The 22238-nt window shown below is 52.6% G+C and overlaps 1 protein-coding gene across 1 annotated transcript in view; it reads right to left on the reverse strand.

The window, feature by feature from the left end:
- Positions 1-22238, reverse strand: part of EPHA8 (EPH receptor A8) — a 53103-nt gene that overhangs the window by 18076 nt on the left and 12789 nt on the right. The window contains exon 3 of the mRNA XM_032131813.1: positions 12106-12769. Within this exon, the coding sequence (XP_031987704.1) occupies positions 12106-12769 (664 nt within the window). The remainder of the gene's footprint in view (positions 1-12105; positions 12770-22238) is intronic.

Consider the following 22238-nt stretch of genomic DNA (forward strand, 5'->3'; position numbering starts at 1 on the left):
CCCTGAGGTAGTAATACCTTCATTTTCTCATCTTTACCTCCAGTGGCCAGATCTGCATACAGCCTCAATCTTTGCTTTCAGGCATGTAAAAGGGTTTTGTTTGTGATCCAGCATCCTCAGTGGGCTGGGTCCCTCCATGCTGTTTGCTCTGTTGTTTCAAGGTGCTGATTTGTTTTCTATTAGTAACACTCTTTCCTTGCCACAGATCTCCCTGGACTGATGCTACCAGCATATTCCACCTATCACACACTGCACAGTGACACAACAGTTTTATAACTGAGCTACTCTAGCAATGGCAGCTGAAGGCAGTGCTCCAGTCACACATCCCTCATGTGGAGACCACTTGCTGGTCCCTCTCCAGGCTCTGTCACCAGTTTCTGTGGCACTTTTGCACCAAACGCTCTGTTAACAGCAGAGGAGTGATACCACTGGCAGGATTGACATGTGCTGCACGTGCCAGAGGTGGTACCACAGGCTGGTGTCACAGGCTGGTGTCACAGGTTGGTGTCACATCTTGGTACAGCAAAGGCCAGCAGTTCCAGACTTTGTTCCTAAATTCCTGCTCCTCCACTCCCCAAAGGGCATCACAGCAAGGAGCAAAAATGCCCAAACTTGGGGATGCAAGGGAATGCAGATGTGAAATTGCAGCAGCTTGGGGCTGGTTTTGTTACCCAGCTCTTCTGGCACCTTTCACTTCCCCAATGGCATCAGGAGAAGAGAGAACACAGGGGATGCAGATTTCAGGGGAGGTTTGCTGTCCCTTGCCAGCCACACCAAGGGCAGCCCAAGACATTTGGCAGGTTCTGGTGCTGACTGGTGCTGATGATACCAAGAGATTCAGGGACTCTGCCCTTGCCAAAGGCCGCCTGATGCTGCAGCACCCTCCAGTCTGCAGCCCTTTGGTTTTGGGTGTAAGACTGAGATGAGCACTGATACATCCTGTTCTCAGGTGGGGACAAATCTGGGAGGCAGCTAGCTGGTGAAAAAAAACCCCAACCAAACTCCAAAATAAATTGGAAGAAAGAAGATTTCCCAGTTTTTCTATGTGGGAAAGGATGAAGACACTGCATGAGCACGGCTGGGAGGTGAGCAATGGGACAGCCCCTGTCGGTGCCGGGCAGGTGCAGGTCAGGAACTGCTGCCTTTAACTTGTGCAAATGTCCCTTGGACCTGCAAACCACCATCATCTCTACACATGCAGCAACCAGGGACTTGTGATTCCAGAGGCATTGGAGTGGCTCCCTCCACCACTATTTAATTAAGAGCAGAGAAATCAGTACTACCTCAGGTAGGGAGAGGCAGGCAGCAGGAAGGATGGGAACACGAAGCACAGCAGATTTGCACAGAGCAATTGTAATCACTTAGCATTTAATGCTGTAAAAAAGCCATTAATTACCTGTAGCAATGAGTCACAATTATTTCAGATGCACTCAAGGGGAAAATTATACTAAATGACAAATTACAGGTGAATTTGTGCACCAGGGCAGAGCCATCGGGAGCCAGCTCCCGGCACATGGACAGCATGAGCACACAGGGAGGGCTGGGGAGCACCTGGGGCTGGGGCAGGCACTGCCTGGGGGGTCATGCACCTCTGGGTGTCTCAGTGCCCACTTTAGAGGGAAGCAGGACACACGTGCAAAGCCTTTCACAGGCACGGGAGAGGGCACCAGCTTGAACCTGCACAAGGTATAAAATACCTCCAGTACAGGACGCCAGGCATGTCCTGCTCCAGATTGAGCTCTCTCATGCCACACCAGTGACATGCGGAAGACCAGGACCCCCAGGTTAGTTCTGGGAAGAGCAAACAGCAGAGAAGTGCCCAGCAGGAAAAATTCAATCAAATGCACCAGGTCTAAAACACACAGGGCTCTAGAGGTGTGGCTGTGGCACACACAGAAGCCTCCCAAATCTGCAGCCATGCAGCAGAGAGGTGCGAGAGTGGTTGTTCTGCTGTCTTCACTGCAGTCAACTATAGCCACCTGCCAGAAATGCCCTCCCTGGAGCCCTGGGGAAGGTGGGGTTTCTTTTATTCCCATTATTTGATGTAATTGACACCCTTGCTCTGAGGATCCTGCCACTTTGTGAGCCACCAGAGGTGCTGCTATGGAGTGCTCCTGTCCCCAGTGCCACCCCCAGTAACAGGCAGCCCCGCTGCCTGTCCCAGCAGTTTGATCTCACATGACGGTGTGGTTTTGCAGTGCATGTGGGACAGCAGCACCCCTTCACCTGCCACTCAGCTCAAGATTTGCACATCTATGTTCTTCCTGCAGCCCAAACACCTGGCTGATCCCAGTGTCACCAGCAGAGCCTACAAAACCCAGCACTGAACCTGTGCTTGGCAGAGCACATCTCTAGCCCTGTATCACCCCAGACCTGTTTGGATCTGTTCCATGGGGCTTCCGCTGATCCCCCCACCCTGCACTGCACACCTTGCCTGTTTGCCCACCCCACCAGCCCCACTCTCATGCGCCGCCTGCCCAAAGGACTCCGGAGCAGCAGGTTTGCCTCAGGAACAGTGAACATGGAGGGATCTGCCAGCCATCTGGAGTTCGGTCCATTTGTTTCACTCCCCCTCCATCCTCTGGGGACAGGACAACATCTGCTAATAAGCTGGCAGAGCTCAAGAGATGATGGATGGACCTGTCAAGGATACGCTAGCAGGCAATGAGCTGCTCCTCTCCCTCTCAAGTGGCTGCCTGGGAGCAGTGCTCTGCAGGTGGCCCTGGTGGGACCACCAAGGGCTGCTCCAGTGGGGCTGCAAATGTGAGCACTGCCCCCATGTCACTCTCTCTTGGCTCTGTCCTCAGCCCAGGAGGTTTGGGTGGGGTGAGGGCATGGCTGAGAGGGTGACATGGGGCAGCTCTGTGACACTGGTGCCACGAATTGCCCCTTTTCCTGACCCTTTGACAGATCTGGGCATCCACAAGCACCAGAAGAGCAGTCATGTATCTCTCTTTGGCCATGCTGGGAAGAGATAGAGATGGAAATAAAGGTGTCACAGCCACTGTGACAGCCAGAGACAGGCACCAGTCCCAGAGCCCCCCGGGCTGCACAAGCCAGCACAGAAAATCCCAGCTCCTTTCAATCCAGTTTCAGCATGATGCCTCCAATCTCAGCTCCCATATGACACAGACACTGAAACAGAAGCAGGTTATTCTCAGCCCTGTCTTAAAATGAGGCACCTGCCTCATTGCCCAAAATCTTCTGTTTTAGCAGGGCTGTTCTCCCCCTCCCCTGCAACGCCAGGTCAGTCCTGGCTCTGGGCTGTTCAGTGGCCTGGAGGGAGTTTGGGGGTCTGGCTGGGCTGGTGCTCTCAGTAACCTCCTGGTCCTGACATCATGCCTCACCCCACAGTCCTGCTGGTGCTCACACACCCTCCTTGTGCTGCTTGTCCCTGCACTACCCCAGCCCTGGTCACCTCTGGCCCCTGAGCACCACATTAGCCTGTCCAGAGCCCCACTCCCACCTTGCAGCCCCTTCGCACAGTTCACAACTCTTCCCACCCTCAGTACAACCCATCACACCAGTACACACCCCTGAATTTGTCTTTTACCACCCCAGACTCCAGCTCACATCACCTCCCTGCTGCTTGGCCCTTCTTCCCACAATTAACCCACTTCACACCCCATTGTACCCCTGAGTCTTTCAGAGGGGGGAACAGGAGGAGTTTTTTACCCATGACTGCCTTGCAAAGCCAGCAGAACCCTGTGCTTGAGGCTCCCAGCAAATGGCCCACACAGCAAAGGACACCCTGAATCCCTCTTGGTAACACCCAGATTTCACTGCCGCCAGGACAAGCTGTATTTAGGAGGGTCCCGCCCTTCCAAGTGGAGTAATTTCACTTGAAGTGCTGGGAAAACTGGAACCATAGTTGTACAGACTGGCTGCATCTCAAACTGGAAATCTGCATGATGCTGCCATAGAAAAATCAGCAGGTCTTAGAGTCACAGAATCACTTAGAATCAAACCCCCAGCCTTAGAATTCCAGAATCCCAGAATGGTTTGGTTTGGAAGGGACCTCAGAGATCATCCAGCTCCCCTGCCCTGCCATGGGCAGGGACACCTTCCACTAGACCAGGTTGCTCACATCCCCATTCAGCCTGATCTCAGTACTGTTGGACACACACCTGACTCTCTTCTGCTCTTCCCCACATCTTAAAAAATGAAAAAATAAAAGCAGGAAACACCCAAATCTCAGTTTGCTATGAATGCTGCTCTGCTGCCTGGTGCAGACATCCTTATGTGGGAGTGGAGGTGACGCTGTGCAGACTTGTGTAGGTGAGACAGCCTGGCACGCTCGGAGCAAAGGCTTTTTTATAAAGCTCATCCAGGGAAACGCTACAGCTTGCCGGAGTCAGATGGAAACAGGCAGCCTAGTGCCAGAATTAGAAAAAAAGCTGTTTCCCAAACTCAGTCTTGTCAAAGAGTTTTAGATAAAAGTATCCAAAGCTTCTGAAAAAACCCCACAGATTTCACCAAACCATAAACAAACCCAGAAAACAGAGTCTGGAGGAAGGGGTGGGGCCGAATGGGGCACCCCTGAAGGGGACAGTGCTGGAGGTAACCCTGTGTCCCTGTTGCAAGGCATGAAAGAGGAAAGCACACACAGAACACCAAGAACTTCATCCCATCCCTGGCAGGAGCTGGGATGCAGTTTGGGGGGGCCCTCTCAGCACATCCATATGGCTGTGGATGTGTAGAGGGGCTGAGCTGGAAAATGAGGGTGCCCAGACATCCCAGGGCCAGCACAGCCCTCGCCCCCGCACAGCTGAGCCCCACCAGCCTCTGCAGAAGTGTCAGCAGCAGCAGCTTGTTTTCAGAAGGGGAAGAAGTCATCACACAAACAGTGACATGGGTGGCATCTGGAGCTCCTGCCAAGGGCAGAACAAGTTTCTGGCAGGGCCCTACTGCTCTCACCAAGCCTCTGAATGTGCTGGTGGGGAATTTGAGATCCCCGCCCCCCACAGTTGTTACACTATCCCCAGGGCAAGGACTGGTGCAAAATCCTGGTCTTTCCTTCACTGTGTCCAAACTTCCCCACAACAGCTTCTAAGGCACCTGCACACTGGAAACCCAGAGCAACAGCCTGTGTTCACCACCTAAACATGGCCAAATTTTGTGGAAGAGTTCAAAACAAAAATCCCCAAACAAAAAAAACCACATTCCCAAACTGGTGAATGTCTTCATCCATCACAGCCCAGCTGCTCTTCACCACTTCTCAGAGGGCCACAGAGACCTGCTAAGCACAAATAAAATTCGATTAATCCCCATCACTACCCAGAACTCCAGCTCAGGATCATTCTCACCCTTCATTTCTGTCAGTGCTGAAACACAGAAAACTCAGAGGAAAAGTAGCACACAATAAAATGATCAGCCAAGGACAAACCCCCTACTGTTGTGTTGGTGGGACACAGTGCTGCTCTGCAGGCACCTCCATCCTTTTTGTTTGTTCCTTAGCAGAGAAATAAATAGATGGGTTTAGGTGCTGGGGTGCTGCTTTGTTTTGTTTTCCAATTAGCCATTGGATTTTAGAGGAGGGAGTGTTGCTGGAGATCCTGGGATCACCCTGTCCTGCCTCCTGCCCTCTCCAGCGATCTCACTGGGCTGAATCAGCCACACACACACAGCCCAGCACCCCTGGGGTCCAAGCCTAGCAGCCAGGTCTGAGACAGTGAGCTGGAGGTCCCGGTATGAGACAAGTGTGAACCCAAGGATCCCACCCCAAGGTTGGATAAGCGTCTAGGGGAAGAAGTCCTTGCTAATGAAAAAGGAAAGAGAGCAGGTTTAGATGGCATATTGGGAGAAACTCTTCCCTGTGAAGGTGCTGAGGCCATGGCACAGGGTTCCCAGAGAAGCTGTAGCTGTCTCTGGATCCCTGGAAGTGTCCAAGGCCAGGCTGGATGGGGCTTGGAGCAACATGGTCATGTGGGAGGTGTCCCTGCCCGTGGCAGGGGGTGGAACAAGGAGAGCTTTAAGGTCCCTTCCAGTCCAAACCTTTCCATGATTCTGTGTTCATACACAGTCACAGATTATGTGTCTTGGAAAACAAACTGTTTTTTCTTTCTTTCTTTTTCTGGGAGGATGCGGAGCTTTGGGATAACCAGGAGGTGACGTGGTCTCACCAGCCAGTATTCCCTGTATTTTACAGAGCAGCTGGTGGCCTTGCAAATCACAATGAAAATCTTGTGAGTCATCAACTTTTTTTGATTCCCGTTTCTGGCATCACGGAAAGGACTTTTGCATAACTCCCACAGCACCACTTTGGAACTGTTTCTGCCCCTGCCCTCGGAAGCTTTGACTTGGTGTCTTGGGGTGACTCTATGATGTGTATCCCCTATCGCTGCTCTATGCCCAGACATAAATCCTGTCCCTTTGTGTGTCTTTAAGCTGGATTTGTGAGAAAGGGAGAAAAAAAAATGAGCAATTTTGTGTTCAAGGACACAGATACACACCGCCCTGTGTTCCTAGCTGCGACAGAGCAGAGGAAAGCACCTTCCTGCTTTTCCCAGCTCTTGGCTCCTTTTCTCAGGAGAGAGATGGAGAGTTAAACTCCTTTGCTTTTCAGCTAGTCTGCAAGCTGAGGCAAGAAAGTTTTTTTTCCCTGGGACTTTGGCTTCTTCTTCTTCTCTTCTGGAACTGTTCAGAACTTTCCACCAAGGCCTGGAAGGGGCCCAGGCCGACCCAGATCCGAAGAGGAGAGAGAGAGACCACGCCCAAAGAAAGGACTCTAAAATCTTACCAGGTTTCTCTCCACAGCGAGAGGTTTTATTATTTAGCATTATTATTCTTTTCCCGTGTGTCTGTTAAAGAAATAGGTTTTTTTCCTTTCACTTTCCTCTGGGGAAAATTTTTTTCCCCCTGAAACTTGGTGGGGGACGGATGGCTGTAACCTGCCTTCTATCAGAGGACGTTAAATTTGGATGTTCCTCCAAATTTGTCTCAAACTGGGACACTGGGTACACTCACGGCAGAACCCCTCTGTGGGGGACACCTGGAGCATTGGTGCCACCAGCTCTGAGTGTGACAGCCTGGTACCCAGACAGCAGGCACAGGATGCTGCAAGCGCTTAAGGCTGTGGCTTGGGCCTGCCATGTGTGTGCTGCGGCTTGCACAGAAATTCCTCTTGAAATCCACACCAAGAAAAGTGAAACACCTTCCAAGATGTTTGCGTGGAGCTGCAGTAACAGGGTATTCTCATAGAATCATGGAATCACCAAAGGGTTTGGACTGGAAGGGACCTTAAAGCCCATCTCGTTCCACCTGTGGCAGGGACACCTTCCACTAGACCAGATTGCTCCAAGCCCCATCCAGTGGCTTCACCTGGAACCTTTTTCCCAGGTGTTTCCAGGGCTTTCCCTGCCCCTATGCCAGGCTGTGCCCCCAGCACAGTACATTTCTCCTCCTCTCACACAGCTCTGCTCCCCCCTTGCCCCACCAGCTGTGGGACTTTCTTCATAAATGCCCATGGACACAAAACTATTCACAAGCACATAATTACCAAGCTGGGTATTTTCTCCTCTTAATTAGCAATGCCATGGTGCTTTAATTGCTCGATTAAAGTTGCCCACAAGGAAGGTTTAAGGTACATTAAATCTGCTGATTGGTTCATCAGCATGAATCCCACCAACTGGAAAAAATTAACTGGCTTCCAGATTGCTAACCAGACTCTCCAGATCCATTTCCACCAGCTGTGTCCCACAGGAGGAACGAGAGAGCCCAGCAGTCCTTCCTCTATTCCCACCTCTCCTTCACTTTGGGGGCTGGAAGGGAAGGGTTCCAGCAGGGGCAGTGTCCCTCTCTTCTCTTGTCCAGAGGAAAAAGGCCATCTTTTAGCTGAAGCAGAGCTGGGTAAAGTCTAACCCAGGGCCAGATCCTCATTCGGCCACACACAGCAAACCTGAGTTTGGTGGCTGTTCTCACTCAGGCTACAAACACTCATCTCGTGTGCACATGGGCTGCTGGAGCAGGAATTAGGAATTGCTCAGTTCCTGCTCTCTCATCACTGTTTTCCATCTAAAGGGAACAGCCAAGCTGAAGGTCCCAAGAACAGCGGAGGGACAGCAGCCAGAGCAATCAGAACACCCAGAGGATAAGATGCCTGTTCCCAAACTTCAGACAGAAATGTCTGAACGGCTCCTGAAAGCCATGGATATTCAACAAAGAAGCTCTTTGGGAGTGGCATTTCTGCCAAAGGCTCATCCACCCACTCTGACAACAGGGAAGAGGGCCCATCCTCTTTTCCACTTGTTTATTAAAGAAAACCCTTCCTGGGAGATTCTCTGCTCCTGGGGGTCCCCGTGGCTGGATGCTGGATGGGTTTGTGTCAGCTCCCAGAGAGCAGCACCATGATCCACAGCCATGGCACTGCTGCTGGTGCTCCAAACCAACTCCCTCTGCATGTACAACCTGTGAGCAGCTGAACAGATTTTAGCCCAACTTGAAGTTTTGCTCACTGATAGCTGGTGAGAGATGCAGCCCAAGAAATAATTCAGACCTGACTCAAAAGGGGGACCCTGATGCAAGGACTATGAATTTACATGGTCCAAGGACCAAGGTCTATCCACCAAGGACCACCACCACAACCCAAGGTCTTGGTGGCTCAGGAGCCTGGCAGCCCTCCCCAAAGAGGGGCTGACTGGGGCTGGTAGGAGGGATGTGGTTGAAGAGCCACTGTCCTCACCTGCCTGAGCCTCCATGTCCTCCTCTTCATCCATCCATCCATCCATCCATCCATCCATCCATCCATCCATCCATCCACCCACAGGACAGGGTACTCATGTCCCAGCTCTCAGCCTTCCCTGCCCACAGAAGCACAACCAGGCTCCCCTTTCCCATCCCTCTAATTGCACTGACCTTATTGAAATGGGTCTCTATTTGTCCTGCACAGCAGCTGCATATCAATAAGGTGAATTATGCTGATTGTCTCCTTATCTGATAAATTGCTGGGACAGATCCTTTTCCCTCCTGCTCTTGCTTATTCTGCTGTTTAGGCAGAGCAGTTGCTATTTGCTGTGTGTAAGAGATGTTAATGTGTCATGTGTGGACTGATGCGTTTCAAGGAGGAAAGAGCAGCACGTCCGAGGCTGTGGGTGAGGGGGTGAGGGAAGAAAAGTCTTTCAGAACCTTGAAAACAGAGGGAGAAGCAAGTGGGCTGTGCTGTCCCAGGAGGGGTTTCCTCCTTGAGGTGGCTGTGGCACAAGATGCTGTGGGACTAAATGCTGGGAATGTTAGGAGCTGGCAGACCCCAGGATGCCATCAACAGATGTGGGAATTCCTGCTCAAATCCCATTTCTGCCCAGTTAGGAACTGTAGCACACGTGCCCAGTCCCAGCTGGAGAAGGGGATTCTCTGGGGAGGAACCTGGCAGAGGCATTAGGCATGGATACAGGGACAAATGTCTGGTGTGTGGGGGCTGTGACACATCTGATGCCAAGCCAGCTGGCATCTCAGATGGCCCTGATCCCAGCACCCCTGGGCTGAGATCTGGCCCCCTCAATCCCATGGAAACTGCCCCTCACATCCTTATGGCAAACAGCAGGACATCAAAGCAAGGTGAAACGTGTGGATCCTGCTGGGATGAGTGCAGGAGTAGGAGATCCCAGCCACCACCCTCCTGCCCCAAAAAAGGGCAGCAAAGGATCCAACATGATGGATGACAGCAAAGCCCCATCCCTGCAAGTGTCCAAGGCCAGGTTGGACAGGGCTTGGAGCAACCTGGTCAAGTGGAACCCCATGGCAGAGGGTGGAATGGGATGAACTTTAAGATCCCTTTCAACCCCAGTCTGGGATTCTACAACTCTGTAATGGGGATGAGAGGCAAAGAAGTTCCTGATGTTCCTACACGTCTTTCACCACATCCCACCTCACCCCTTTCTTCCCAGGTCTGTGGCACTACTTTCCTTCTCCTCTGAAGGGCTGGGAACACCTCTGGCCATGGTCTGGTTTCCTGAGCTGTCTTCCATCACTCTGGCAGGCCCTTAGAAAAATGAATGTTAAAGAGGAGGGGGAGAAACCTCCACTGTTCAAATACCTTTAGCTTTGACAAATAAGGCGTCCAGCTGTGAAAGGCAGAAGGAAATTAATTTGGAATCATATTTTAAACACTGCCATAGAGGCAAAGTATCTTCTCTCTAATTTTTCCCCTTCCACACCTCCCCTCCCCAACCAAAAAATGAATTTCCCTGGTATTTATAGAAAGATTATTAGGGCCACAAGGAGTGATTTATATCCTCTCATCCCTGTGACCGAGAATGAAAAATTGCTGGGGCGACAGCCACTGGAATCCTGCTTTTGTCCGCCTGACAATTAAAACGGCTAATTTCCAACTCCAACAGATCCATCGGGGTTATAAATCATCCCCAAAAGGCACTTTTCATCCTGAAAAATGAACTCTGCCCCAATCAGGCACAAGATCAGAGATTAGCATCTGTTTGCCTTCACGTGTAAATGTATGTCCTGCTGCCCCACCAAAGGAGATGCAGGCAAGGAGGTGCTGCCCCTGTTCACTCGATGCTGGGTCAGCAAACTGTGCTGGAGCCAGAAAAATGGGACAGGAAAGGAAGGAGGGTGAGACAACACTGAGGTCAGAGAAAGTCCAGTGACGTTTCTGTCCTGATTCTGATGCCACAAGGCTTGGAGAGCTTCACCAGAGAGCACTGCTGGGTCTGAGTCCATCTGCAGGGCCACCTGGGAACATATGTTGGACCACGCTTCCTCCTGTGCCATGCCTGTGGTTGGAGCAATCCCACCAGAAATGGGCAGGAGGGCAGAGAAGGGGCCCACAGAGCAAAACTCCCACAGTTTTGCTGCAAGGAGAGAGCAAACCTGTCCAAGGAATCACATGAAAATGAGGCAGGCAGAGCCCAGCACCAACGCCACAGCCTCGCTCAGCCTCCTGCCTTTGGGGTGGGGATGTCCTGGGGCAGAGTGTGCAGTAGAGGACTGCTGGAGGGGAATACAAGGAAGGGCTGTTTGGTCCATCTGAGCCACCTTGCAGCTCCTTGCAGTGGTGGGGCTGGCACAGCCAGCCAGGAGGCCCATGCCAGTGCCCCCTCCTGCAGTAGCACATGCCTGGCCCCACATACATCTTGCACCCACTCTTTAACATGCTGGAAGACCTTTTCTGAGTTATTAGATCTATCCCAGGATGACTTTCACATCAACTGCCACAGACAGGAGGAGTTTCAGATAAAAGCATTTATTCTGCCCATCCTTCCCACTCTGTAGCTGGAGACCTGCAGGAGCCCCTGGATCCGTTCCAGTCCAGTGTCGGACGTCCTAACCTTGAGTCAAGTCTCCCTAAGACAAATGCTCCACTTGATGTTTCCTCACTTGACGAAACTCAAACAAAGGCCCCGCACTCGTATTTGTGCTGCTCCCCCTCACCATGTCCCATGAAGAAACAGAGAGCAAACAAATCTGTGTGGAGGGCTCTCCCGGGGAGCCTGTGCTCTGTACACACACATCCCTGTGCCTGCTGCTGGTCACCCCACTTCCTTATCACAGTTTGTTCAGTTGGCAGCTCGAAGCTGCCCAGCAGCACTGAGGGCCCCTGGGAAGGCTCCCCACACCCGCGGACAAGGGGCTCTGCAGCAGCCCCGGGAGGTGAGGCATGGACGCAATGACCTTGTTCCATGAAAGCTCAGTGTTCTCCTTTTTGCTTTCCTCTCTTTTAAGCCCCTGCCAGCGGTGGGTGTTTCGGTGAGGGCAAGTAGTGCCTTGCTGGAGCACACCAGAGATCTCAGCACCAGGCAGAGCTGCTGGGGGCACTGAGCTGGGATGTCTGGGCCAGTGATCCATGGTAGGGAAAGACGGAGCCAGAGCAGCCCCTGTCCTGATGCCAGCCAGTCCCCATCCCAAGGCCATGCCCTGTGCACCAGGACCTGTCAGAGCCACAGGAACCCCCAGGGAGTTTGGCAGTGGTACCAGCCACACATTTTGGAAGCATGAAGCCAGCTAGCAAAGGCATGGACAGCCTCCACAGAGACTGGCTGTCCCAGCTTCTGTGAGCAGGCTTCTGTCCTCAGCCCTTCCACAAAGAGGCAAGAGCCCCTTGCAGCCACCCCTCCCCCTTGGAGGCACTGCAGGCAAGAAGTAAGGACTCACCCATGCAGGAATCCCGCTGCTCTTCATAGCCAGCACTGCACACGCACTTCCCGATGGGCACCAACCACTCTCCCTCGGCACTGCAGTACATTTTGGGGGTGTCCCTCTCCTCCGAATGGCCCACGCATTCTCCCCGCACTTCCACCAAGGAGGACGAGTCTGCCCCAGTCACAGCCTCGGAGAAGGATGCCAAGTTCCTCACTGTAGCTGGGCACTTCTTGTAGTACACCCGCACCGAGACGATGGCAATGCAGGCACCTATATCCTGGAAGGCCAGGTAGAACCCCCTCTTGCTCAGCGGTCCCACACCCCGCACCTCTGTGTTCAGCTTCAGGCGCCGCACACCCAGGTCCACATTGGTGAAGCTCTCATCTGCTGCGATCGTGTCAATCTTCAGGAACTGGCTCTCCCGGGTGCTGGTGCCCAGGTCCCGGTCAGACTCCATGTAGTAGAGGTTGAAGGTCTCCTTGCAGGTGCCCAGCACACCTGGCATGCTGTTACAGTCCCTCAGTGTGAATTTGATCTCTGCATAGACCCGCCGCGCTCCATCCCGCTGGACCCAGTTGGTCCGGAGCCAGTTGTTCTGGTTGGGGGTCATGACGTTACAGACCTGGTAGGTGTGGATGGGGCTGAAAAACTCATCCATTTCATTGATCGAATCCCACTGCAGGACAGAGAAAACAGGTCACTGCAGATGTCCCCAACCCCTGGGGGAGCAGGGAGCATGCAGGAGTGTGTGCCATCTCCCACCCCGCTGCTCCTGTGTCTGGATGGGAGGTCACTGGTGCCACAGGGCAAAGGGAAATGAGGAGCAGTCGCTAGCCACACCAATTTGGGCAGTGACACCCGGTTGCAGCACTGTGGGAGATGCAGCCCTGCTTGCAAACGGGAACACTTGCTGATGTCCTGGCAGAAGGTGAGGGCAGTATGTGTTTGGGAGGGCTCCAAACCCTCCAGGTCATGTTTGTGAGTCCCTTTTCTTGGTGCTCAGCCTGTCATTTGCAGCAGTAGCAGGAACCACCTGCGTGGTGCTCACCTGGGTCTCCTCTGGCTCATGCACTGTCCACGCACAAACTAAACTGGGCACTTTCCATCTGGAGGAGTTTCAGGGTGGATACCAGAGGGTGAAGGGGAAGCATGTACTGAGCACAGGACTGTCAGCAAGAAATGTGGGCCCATGGGGGCTTAGAGGTCCCTTCTTCCCTGCAAGGTGATGCCAGTGTGGCTCCTTGGAGTGAGCCCACAGTGCCCAACCCAGCTGAGAGGCTGGATCACGGCTGGTTCTGGGAACCTGGATGCTCATAGCTTGACAGCTCAGGGGTGAAAATTCCACATACCAGTGGCTGCAGGGTGAGCCTGAGGAGGATATGCTGGCAAAAGTAGGTTGCAGCAAGCAGGATTGCAATGGAGGGTGGTCTGGGTGAGGGACAGGGACATGGGTGTCACACAATGGAGGGATGCTAAGTGGGTTTAAGTGATAAGAAGTGAGAAGTAGTGATATTTTGGATATGAGTTCCATAGGTGAGGGACATGTAGAACTCAGCTGTTTGGGGCTACATGACACTTCTGGGGGCTCAGTCTTGCCTCACGTCTCCCTCTCTACTCTCACCAAATACCTCACCAGGACTCACAGACTTTCGCTGCGCTGGGGGCTTTCCACCACCTCTTCAGCTCAGATTTCTGCTCAAACCAGATACTCTGATCACACCCCCATGGACGGGTCTGGGACCCCTGATTTTTTATGAGAGAAGGGGAGGAGGAAGAGGAGCAGAGGAGAACTTCAAACCATCTGGCTTTTCCCTAAACTTAGAAACAGGCTTTGAAGTTCCACCCCCATGCCCAAGTCCAGCTGTAAGGGACAGCCCCAGATGCAGTGCTGCAGAAGCTGGGGAAGGTACTGGCACTCCTGCTCCTCTGCCTTACAAATCATCACTACCGTCCTCACCCCAGCCTCAGCATTCCCCTCCTGCACCTTCCTGGGGTCCTGGCTCTGCCTGGAAGCTGGCAGGGAGCAGCCCCCACTTTGGAACCTGTGTGTACCCAGCTGTCTGTGGGGGTTGGGGGAGCCAAGCAGATCCCCAGCCATGCTGCAAAGAGCAGGAAAACAAATCTTTCAGGCAGCATTATAAGTACATTAAAATAAACCTCTAGGCTTGCTCTGACAGGGCAAAAATGTTGTTTTCTTATGCGAGTGGTGACTTGGTTTCATTAGACACAAAACCAACAGCAGTCCCAAGAGAAGGATGCTCAGCTCAAAGGGGGTGAGCCTTCAGCCCTCACCCCAGTGACATGGGAGCTGACAAGGATGCAGATCCCTGGGATCCCTGGGACAGGCACCCTCCAGCCTCGCTGTGTGGCTGCCAGCAGTGCAGGGACAGGGCACAGCTAGGAGAGGGCAGCACACCTCCAGAGCATGAGAGATACAGGAAGGAGGTATCAGTGATACCTGTAGGACAGCCCACTCCCTTCTCCCCTCTCCGATGGGAATGTCCTTCCTCGTTTGACCTCCCCCACCCGCTGCTCCTGGGGAGGTGGTGTGGTGCCTTCTGCTCGTGTGAGGGTGATCAGAGCAGTCACTGCACTCATGTACATCTTCAGTTTTCCCCAGAATCTCCAGTTTTCTCCTGCATTTAGGAGAAAACTCTGCTTCTCTGTCCTATGCAGCTTAAAGCAACCTGGAAAAGGCAGCAGCTGCAGGTGCAAACTACAATGGAAGCTCATTTTAAGGGGAATATGCTAGCAAAGGGGGTCAAAGTCAAGCCACTCCCTGGAAAGAAAAATGCTTGTGATGCATTTTAAAAAATTATCTTCTGAATTCCAGAAACGTCCAGGTTTGTCCTGGGATCACTGGGAACATGCCCTGCACTCCAGTGCTCAGGTGGACAACATGGAAAGGGGCCAGGCTACGGGTGTGCTTGGCTGGAGGGATGAGGGCAGCACCCCTCAGCTTCCCAAGCCCAGGGACGAGCCTGTCGAAGGTGCTGTGACACGCAGGACACTGTCCTGCCGCTGGGTCAGGGGCACAGGGGTGCTGGGCAGTGGGGGCAGCACCAGGCACAGCCCAGCCCCTGCCGGCGCTGCGGAGCAGAGAGCTCCCCGCTCCCGCACCCCACTTGTGCTCACGCTGCTGCGGCGCTTCCGAGGGGTGGAAGTCGCTGTCGAAATTAATCGAGCACAAATTAACACAACATCTGTTTCCTGTCTTTTCCCTGCCGAGTTTCCCGGGGGAGGTGAAGCAGAGCTGTGCACAGGAGGAGACGCACGGGGTGAGGGCAGAGCTGTGGGGGTGAGCAGGACTGTCCCCCACGATGCACAGCCAGCTTCCCTCGGCATTGCCTGTGGGGTCAGGGCTCTCCACGAGGGTCTGGCAAGGGAAAGATGAGGTTACTGTGCGCACCAAGATGCTTTGGCTCCAGCTCACCTCGTTGGTTTTGGTCTCCAGACATTCACTTCTCTCCCAAATTTGGCAGAGGAGATGGAGCTCACTACTGCTGTGTCCCCAAACGCTTGTGGCACTGCCAGAGCTGGCAGCATCCTCCCCGTTGACAGAGCAGGAGATAATGCCCACCTCCAAGCACCAGCAACAGTCGGGATCAGCCACACCTCCACCCCTCCCAGGGTGAATTTGAAGAGTTTGCATTTGCACCATCACTCTTGGTGCTTTTTTGCACAGCAGCTGCACTGTCAGTTCTGTTCCAGGGTCTCTTGGGATCCCAGTCTGAGACCAGCCCAAAACACCACACTTGGCCTGCACAGAAAGTGCTCTAAGAATGGGGCAGGCAGGCTACCTGAGCTCGTGGCTCAGATGCCACAGATTCATCTTCCCAGCGTGTCACAAGGCAACCAAAGTCCCATAGGCTCTGCCAGGTCCTGGGACTCGCAGGGCATTTGGGATCACAGAATCTGAGAATGGTTTGGGTTGGAAGGGACCATCTTGTTCCACCCCCTGCCATGGGCAGAGACACCTTCCACCATCCCAGGGTGCTCCAAGCCCCGTCCAACCTGGCCTTGGACACTGCGTGGGATGGGGCAGCCACAGCTTCTCTGGGCAACCTGTGCCAGGGTGTCACCACTCTCATAGAGAAGAATTTTTTCCCAATATCCAATCTGAATATACCCTCCTTCAGCTTAAAGCCATTCCCCCTTATTCTATCACTGCTTAACCTTGCAAAAAGTTCCTCTCCAATCTTCCCGTAGGCCCTTCTAGGTACCAGAAGGGGGATGGAAGGACCTGCTTCAGGAATCCCCATGACTGGAGGGGTTTTCTGTTTCACCTTAGTTCCAGGTTCTGTGGGCAGGAGGGGACATCTGTGACACTGGGTACCACTGGCTCAAGAGCGCAGGCACCGTGCACACCCCAGGCACTGCTGGCTCTCAGTTCATGGGTTGAAGTGGTTTTATGAACCAAAGCTCAGCTCAGCCCCACCAGTGTGATAAGATCCCCCAGCGAGACAGAAATGAGGACATCATAATTAACGTGGTGAGCGCACATGCTGGGGGATGATGTGATTGCATCTGCATTCAGGAGTTTGCCTAATAGTTTAAATTAAAGTCAACACCAGTTATAAAAAAATTTCCAGATTATGAAAGGCAAGAGATGCAAACACCAGATATCTGGGCAGCTGAGTAAGGTCTTATAAGTCTCCCAGGGCCTGTGTGGAACAGCAGAGGAGAAGGAGGAGGAGCTGAGGAGAGACTGTGTCCCCCTGGAGCAGCAGATCAGCCTCCCACCACCCTTGCAGTGCAAAGGAACGAATGTCCCCAGCCCTGAGACATCTTCCAGGAGGGATGCCAGGTCTGCCTGGCATAGCAAAGCTTTTGTGGCCACAGATATCCAGCACTTTCCTTCCCAGCATGCCATGGCACCTCCTCGCACCATTGTCACTGGGAGAGGAAAAAAAGAGAAGGCTGTTATTGCAGCTATAAATCATTAGATGGGAGGCCTTAATGGAGATAATCCCCATGAAATCAGTCACTGCTGTGGCTAAGGAGGGATTTGTCAGGCAGTTAACTACCCTGAGCTTCACTGCAGGTGATTAACTCCTGGTAGTGACCAGCATCTGGGGAATTAGCAATAACCCAGCATTTACTGAACAAGCACCGGGAGATGAGCTTTTATCTCAATTACCAGTCTAAATCTTTATTTTCCAATGTTCCATTCCTACACCTTTTTTTTCCCAAAGAAAATTAATTTCACCGCAGCTTGAGCTGTAACTTTCTGGTATTCCTGAATCCAGGTAGAGGCTCCAGCTTGGAAGAGAAACCCAAGAAATACAACACGGACATCAAAGTGAGAGAGAGCAGAGACATGGCCTAGGCACGTGGGAGAGCCCCAATATCTCTTGGTGCTCTGAGGAGATGAACCTGAAGCGGGGTGGAATATCAAGGACACAGCACAGCTCAGACTGGGGATGGGGTTTTACAGGGTGGGCTTGGGGCAAAGGGAGACCCCGCTCCATGACACGTGGGGCTTATCCAAGCCATGAACTCATTGTTGGCTGAAGGACCAGACCCAGGTAAAAAAAGTCCCCTGGTGCATAGGCATGGCTCTGGAAATAGCTCAGTCCCAGGGCTGGAATCCCCGTTCTTGGTGCACAAATACTGCTGGGAGACCATCCTGTGGGCACGTCTGTGCTTTCAGCTGGGGGTTCCAGCAGATCTGGTGCCTTTCTGACAGCATTCTCTCTGGGTGCTGTAGGATGAAGGAGGAGCACCCTTGGCCAATTGTGCCCAGGGGCCTCAGGATACATCCCTTTTTGAGGAGCCAAGGGGCAGGGATGGGGATCTGCAAACCTCTCTGAAGGTATCTCCTGGTGTGCCCACCAGCAAAGCCAACATGAAGCATGCCAGGTGGGATTGCTGGGGATTGTACAGGGCCAGGAGCTGGACTCAATAACCCTTGTGAGTCCTTCCAGCTCAGGATATTCCATGACTCTGTGATAGCTGCTGGGGCAGCTGCCTGGGTGGCAAGGCCCAGCAGCTCTCTGGGCTGACCCCAGCCCCTGCAGCACGGGGGAAGCTGTGGGGCCACCACAGGAGGTGCTGGTGGGGGCGGATGGGGAGGTCGTGAGCAGCATGGGGGGCCTTTCTCCAGCACTCAAGGTGCTCCCATTCTAATTAGCTTTTGCAAGGCATCATTCAAGCTCCTTAGATACCCTGTGTCTGAACAAAATCATTTCCTGTTTGACTTTGTAAATCAAAGTAGACGATACAATAATTATTAATAATATGTTGATTTATCTCATCAGTGTTTTAATTAGTCAGTAGAAAGGCAATTTGCAAAGGGGCCGATCAGGCTCCCTCTGATCCAGCAGCTCTCGTGCCAAGCAAGCAGAGGGGAGAGAAGGGCACTGGGGCACTGGGGCTTTTTGCTGGGGAGAACTGGGATACAGGAGGCATGGCAAGGGAAGGGGTTGACCACACTGATAAGAACTTAATTTTCAATGCAAAGGGAATTGTTCTGGGAAAGGAGTGAGCTGCAAAGCTCCTGGGAGCCCTTTGAAGTTATAATTGAGAGGAACCGCAGCCTGCGGGACGAGGATGCTCCCGGTGACCCTTCCGCTTCCTGCACGTGTCTCTGGGGTGGAGGTGAGGGGGGGGATGCAATTAAACCCCTGAGCAGCAATTACAGCCAATTACCCCTCAGTTAATTGTCTGGCAAGAGAAAATGTCAAAACAGGCCAGGCATGGCTCCCTGATGGCCTGACACTCCCCAGGGCCCAGGGCACTGCTGACCCTCACCGTGCCCACTGCTCCCAGCTCCGGCTCCTCTGCTCTTGCTGGCCATGGCAAAGCCAGAGAGGGATGCAACCTTCCAGTGAGGCAAGTTCACTTTGCCCACAGGTGTGATGAGAACATCAGGACTTTGCAAGTGGTACCCATCCAGTTTTGCAGTGCTGATGCTTTGGACTGTTGCCCTGGCTGTGCAGGCAGCTCTGGGATCTCCCAGTCAGAGGAAGAAGCCTCTGAGGCTGCTGCCTTTCCTCTGGATCCCCAGGTGTGACAGGACCTGCAGGTGCTGGAACAGCAAGCCATAGGGCACTAGGCAGTGAGCTAGCAGACACATGTCCCCTCCTGAAGATCCTCAGGCTGGGGGCCAAGGCTCTGTGCTGCTTAGAGACATGAAAAGACCCAGGCAGAACAACCCACCTCCTACTGTCACCCATGTGGTGGCCCTGGGGGGAATGGAGATGTGGGTAAAGCAAAACAAACATGACTTCAGCCAGCAGTGCTTGGCAGGAGGATGCTGTGTCTGCCCAGGGATGGAGCGGATACACTGTGGGGAAATCCTGCACCCTCCAGCACCAAGTGCACGCTCCAACTGTGGTCCAGGCAGGACAGCTGGCAGGCAGTAGGGATGGGGGAGCACTGCCACCAATCTTTCAGGCAGAGTATCTAAATAAGGAAATGGCAGCAAAAATAAAGGACCTCAATGAAAATCTGGCTTCACAATACAGTGCCTCTATACAACCCCAGCCCAGGCCTTCCAAAGCCACAGCACAGGGCAGTGGGCAGGGACAGCCCCAGGGACACCCAAAGCACTGGGCACAGATGGTGACCAGCAAATGGAGTCCCTTTCTAAGAGCAGGGATCACACCGGATCTCCCCCACCTGAGCCTGAACTGCGCTGTAGGGGCTGCTCGGGAGGCATCTGTCTGCTCAGAGCCAAACCATTGGCACTGAGAGTGAGTATTCTACCCCAGCTTCCCTGAGACACCAGCACCCTAATCCACCTCCTGGTGGATCCAGCAAGCAGATCCAAGGGCAAATTTACTACTCAGAAAGGACATGGAGCTGAAGGACCAGCAGAGAGGCAAAGGAATGAGATGCTCTTTCCGGATGATATAATGCAATGGCCCTGGAGGAAGAACTATGGCCCCGACAAGCATTTAGAGGAGCCATTAAAACATCCAGCTGGAAAAAGATATGCAAAGTTGAGGGTGTTCAAGACAGTTTCCACACAGGTGAGTGGTCATCCTGTTGGTAACAGGGCCACAATTTGGGCAAAAGCACAGGGTAAGTGCACAGAGGAGTTACCCCACGACTGAGGTCCTGTAGGACTCAGCACCATGGCCAAGAGGTGGCTCTGGCATTGGGTGCTACACAGCACCTTATGTTGTGAGCCTTTTTGGTCTTCTTTTACTTTTTTGGCATCCAGTATTATAATTTCTTTTTATTCTTTATTATATTTATTATTTACTCCTTATTTAATTTGCTTATAATTTTATTTAATTTATTATGTATTATTTAATTTATTATACATATTATTTATTTTATTATTTATTTTTAATAAACATCACTAATAACATGGAGAATTCAGATGTATTAGTGTTCAAGAGCTGCTGGTGAAGGACTGCTGGGCATCTGCTGCAGAGAGCCCTGAGAGCCAGCCCCAGCCCCCGCGGTCACCTGACAGTCACACCTGACAGTCCAAATGGCTTGGGGCTCTGGATTCATCCCTGGATTTGTGAATGTCCAGTACAGGGTGCTGCACCTTAGCTGGCCATGGAAGTCCCTGATGTGGTGAGATTGAGGCTCCTGTAGGCTCAATCCTTTGTCTGCTTTGGGAGTGCAAGGCCCTGCCCAGCACAGCCGGCTCAGGTGGATTCATCGTCACCCAAGTCACCTCAGTGATGAGGTGATCCCGCCTGCGTTCCTGACAGGGAGCAAGGGCCTGGGCATGCGGTCATCCAGAAGGAGAGTCTTGGGCAGTCTGTGGATGGTCTGACTATGGGGAGGAATTGCCTAGGGAGGGATGAAGGACAGAACACTGGATGTGGACAATGGAAAACAGCCCTGACTCCCAGAAAATCCCAGAAACATTCTCCCTTGCAGGAGAGCAGAGGAAGCCCTGGTCCCTGATTCCCTGAATGTGTGTCAGACCCCTCCAGGATGCCAGGATTTGGCAGCAGGGCTGGGATGAGATGACAGCTAAGTAGTGACAGGACAGTAGTGACAGCCAAGGGCAGCCATGAGGAGGACAACATCTGCCTCAGCCAGGCAGAGGCAGAAGAAGGTCCCCTGGCTGGAGACCAGAGCCAGGCAAACCCTCGATGGGTTTTTAACAGGGGCCCGTTAACAGTATCGCCACAGGACCTGGAGGATTTACCAGCACCAGCAATTTTGCAGCCAAGGATGTTTTTTCCTCAAAGCTGGGCTGCTCTGAGATGTGAATGAATTGACAGGTCTGAAGGCCCGTATTTATGCAGGAGATCACATCACATTAGTTCCGCGGTCCCCTCTGACCTTGTACCTCTCAATCTTTTGCATTCCCAGGATACTCATCATTGCAACAACTAACTGCTAAAATTAGAGCTGAGTTAACGATTTCATATATTTACATATATGATAAAGTCTGATAGAAATCTGATCATTGGTATTATTATGAATTCACCGTTCTGATCACTCCTGCTCAAGCAGCGTGGGGATTGAAAGTCTCAAGCAACAGATCAATGAAAATTATTAGAGGCCTGGGAAGATTTCTGTGGGAGGTGGAATTGAAAAGATTAGGACCGTTTAGTTCAGAGAGAGGATGAAAAAGAATGGACATGAAAAATCAACACAGCAGCAACAGCCAGGTAGGCACCCTAATTTTGCACATTCTGTGCCTGCAGAAAGCCCCACTGTGCGTTGCAGTTGGTCCTGTGGGTATTTATGGGATTGTTTCTGTTCGCTAAATGAACGAGCAAAATCCTTCCAGCCAGGTCACCCTGAATCTGAAGCTCACTATTTCCAAAAAGCTACTGTGTGGGGAAAACCTGGCATGGAAATGCAACTGAAGGGAACGTGTGGAGAGGATCCAGCCAGTGGAGATGGCCGGCTCACATGGGGGTCACCACCCCACCATCCCTCCTGGACATGCCGCAGGGCTGTGAGTTTGCATCCCCTTTCCCTCCCCTCCACAGGGGAGGCTCCCCTGCCACTCTTGCCCAGTTCCCACAGAAACTCCTCGGATTACAGGTTGTTGGGAGCTCCGTGGTCATTTGGGGCTGTTCCCCCTGATGCTCACCTGCTGCAGTGAGGAATGAGATGCTTCTTAGCACGTCCCAGCTCTTGAGTCCCCCCACACCAGACCTGGTGAAAACCTGGTCCCTAGCAGGGGATGTGGAGGGTTAAATGGCATTTCCAAAACA

The sequence above is a fragment of the Corvus moneduloides genome, chromosome 22 (assembly GCF_009650955.1).
Source record: "Corvus moneduloides isolate bCorMon1 chromosome 22, bCorMon1.pri, whole genome shotgun sequence".
In the NCBI taxonomy this organism is placed as follows: domain Eukaryota; kingdom Metazoa; phylum Chordata; class Aves; order Passeriformes; family Corvidae; genus Corvus; species Corvus moneduloides.